Source organism: Nuphar pumila, unplaced genomic scaffold (assembly GCF_984573655.1).
Source record: "Nuphar pumila unplaced genomic scaffold, dmNupPumi1.hap1.1 HAP1_SCAFFOLD_1777, whole genome shotgun sequence".
NCBI classification, from domain to species: domain Eukaryota; kingdom Viridiplantae; phylum Streptophyta; class Magnoliopsida; order Nymphaeales; family Nymphaeaceae; genus Nuphar; species Nuphar pumila.
Genome location: NW_028323762.1, coordinates 27,818 through 30,189, shown reverse-complemented (window position 1 = coordinate 30,189; position 2,372 = coordinate 27,818). Strand labels below are relative to the sequence as shown.

Here is a 2,372-nt window from a genome sequence, read left to right as displayed (position 1 = left end):
GCACTTTGGACCTCTAGGCTGACAACCTTGTCAGCAAGTGCCGACATCAGCCTGTCCTTGCACTACAGAGTTGCGAGGTGCAGCATGTTGTCGGTACAGTACCGTAGGCAAGAAATCCATTTGAAGACAGTAGTGCAAGGGATGTAGGGCATGATACTGCAGACCATTGGTTTGCGTTGTGTAATCCTCTTGTCCAGTTGTGATCAGCAGGGAGCAAGCCGCGTTTGTTTGGTACTAGCAGCAAGTGCTCAGTTCAGTTCCATTTCCATGCAACAAGCTTGGTAGAAAGATTGAACAGAGAAGACAAGGTAGATCAATCTAGAATCAGCGGCCGCAAGCGACAAGGCAGAAATCATGGTGTGAATATCCAATTGATGCTATCCGCTGACACACGTCCTGTCAAGTTTTCAGGTCACCTAAATCTTGTTGCAACATCAGGTATAGCATCCACACTGGTCTGGTCTGAGGTTGACCATTGGCCATAGAGCCCTGCTGCTACTGTTTTGTCCAATCGCTCTGTAAAGCTCCCCAGTAAAGAATCCATGCCGCCAGATCCTGCCCCCTTTCTTGCTGCATTGGTGCAGGTGTGAGAGAGCGTCAACACGACGGCGAATCGCCATTTAGCGACCTGCAGAACACAATTTCCATAGGATGCAAAGTCACATCAACTGGGAGTGAAGTTCCCGCCTTGAACAGAGACCCTACTGCCCAAGAAGAGCTGCACGCTTATGCTGTGTGCCCCCTGATTCGAATGCAACAACCATTGGAACGGATTGTGCAGCAAGCGCCTGCGTGGCATCACCACATGCCATCCATCATAGCATCACTGCTGAGGGGAGGTCACTGCGCCCCAGGATAACTTGTCTATTGTTCTTGCATGCGCCTTGTAGAGAGCTATCATTGGCAAGGTCCTGCTTGCACATTATCACTCACCGGTGACTTCATGTAGGGCAGGAAACTTGCCCACGGCTATGTCCTCTAGTCTTCACTTATCCATCGCAGTGCCACGGAGCCGGACCCCAAACACTTGCTTTTCATGTGCACGCAACAAAGAGCTTACCTTGCCGGCTTCGCTGCGGGGGTCCAAAATATGAGTCATCAACTCCTGGTGCTGACACACCTCCGCAGCAAACCACGTCCTCAAGCACAGTGCACTGCATAATCGGTAGACTGCAATCTGCACGAGCAGAATTTGCAAGTTGATGGACAGCCAGTGTGCTTAGACTGCTTGAAACTTGTAAGGTTGTGGTTTCTACCTCTCATGGGGTTTGCATCCATGACAGATCCACTCTTTTGAAGTTGAATCGATGAACAAGAAGGCCACGGATGCAATGCCGTTGAACGTGACGGCGATAACTGAGGCTTACAGTAATTGAGCTTCCAGAACATCACCCATTCGCCAAACGTCGAAGGTGGGCTCTTGATACACACTTGTAATTCGAGGCACACACTAATGGGGTCACTAACATACGCGTCTGGGTTTTAATAGAACGCAGACTCATCTTGACAGCAATCGCACGTTCAAACTTGGCTGTGAGGAGTTTTTTGTTCGCGAAAGATCCATCGTCCACATGTCCATCGGGAAGCCATGCTTCCCGCAGTAGGATCCTTCATGTAAGGTCACCTCAACTACAACATACTGCGCCCCCCCAAAAGGGAAAGTATGTCACAACAGCATGGCAACACGGCACTGGATGACAACGCACCTTGGAATCAGGGAAAGGCAAGTTCACTAGCTCCCACACAGACTGCGCGGGGCCCGCAGCAGCGCCTGCCTTCGGATGCGACCCAGTGTACACGGCCGCCTTCAGCGACTGCTCGGCCTACACATTCACAGCGTATCAATATTCCCACTGTCAACAGCTGCCTTCAGCAACGCATCTCACCGACGCTTAACATCCGCGCAGAGAGATGTAAACCACCGATGAGGTATCTTTTTACAACACTACCGCATCCACATGGAAATTGGCAACTCCAAGAACTACTGGGAATCATCCTTGCGTGCGATTGTTTCTACTTCAGCTAAGTCTAAATTCTTTGAAAAGTGATGCTTCTGGGCGCGGTAAGCAGAACGCTCGAGCGTGCAGTCACATCGAGTTAAGCAGTCGTACAGCAGGTGATGAGAGGGATGAGAGTGAAAGTCTCAGAAGGAGCACCTGCGCAGAGCAGATGGCTGTGCCAGCAGAGCCGTCAGGGCCGAGGCACTCTGCTCCGGCGATGGACGCCAGAGCATGGAGGGCCGTAACGCGAAGCTGGGGCCCGGGAGCACGGCCCAGGGCCACCCCCGCCACAAAGTCCACAAGGCCAGGTGAGACGACCAGTAGCGCTTCTGTTCCATGCGACGCGACGCAAAGAGACCCTGCAGCGTCCAT

General features: G+C 52.1%; 1 protein-coding gene across 1 annotated transcript; it reads right to left on the bottom strand.

Annotated features, from left to right (window-relative positions):
• Nucleotides 1-412: 412 nt before the first annotated feature.
• Nucleotides 413-2,372, bottom strand: LOC149809055 (uncharacterized). Its single transcript, XM_089995017.1, has 4 exons — nt 2,157-2,372; nt 1,707-1,823; nt 1,061-1,177; nt 413-628 (listed from the first exon to the last, which is right to left on the bottom strand). The coding sequence occupies exons 1-4, from the start codon at nt 2,370-2,372 to the stop codon at nt 413-415; spliced, it is 666 nt and encodes a 221-aa protein (XP_089851143.1).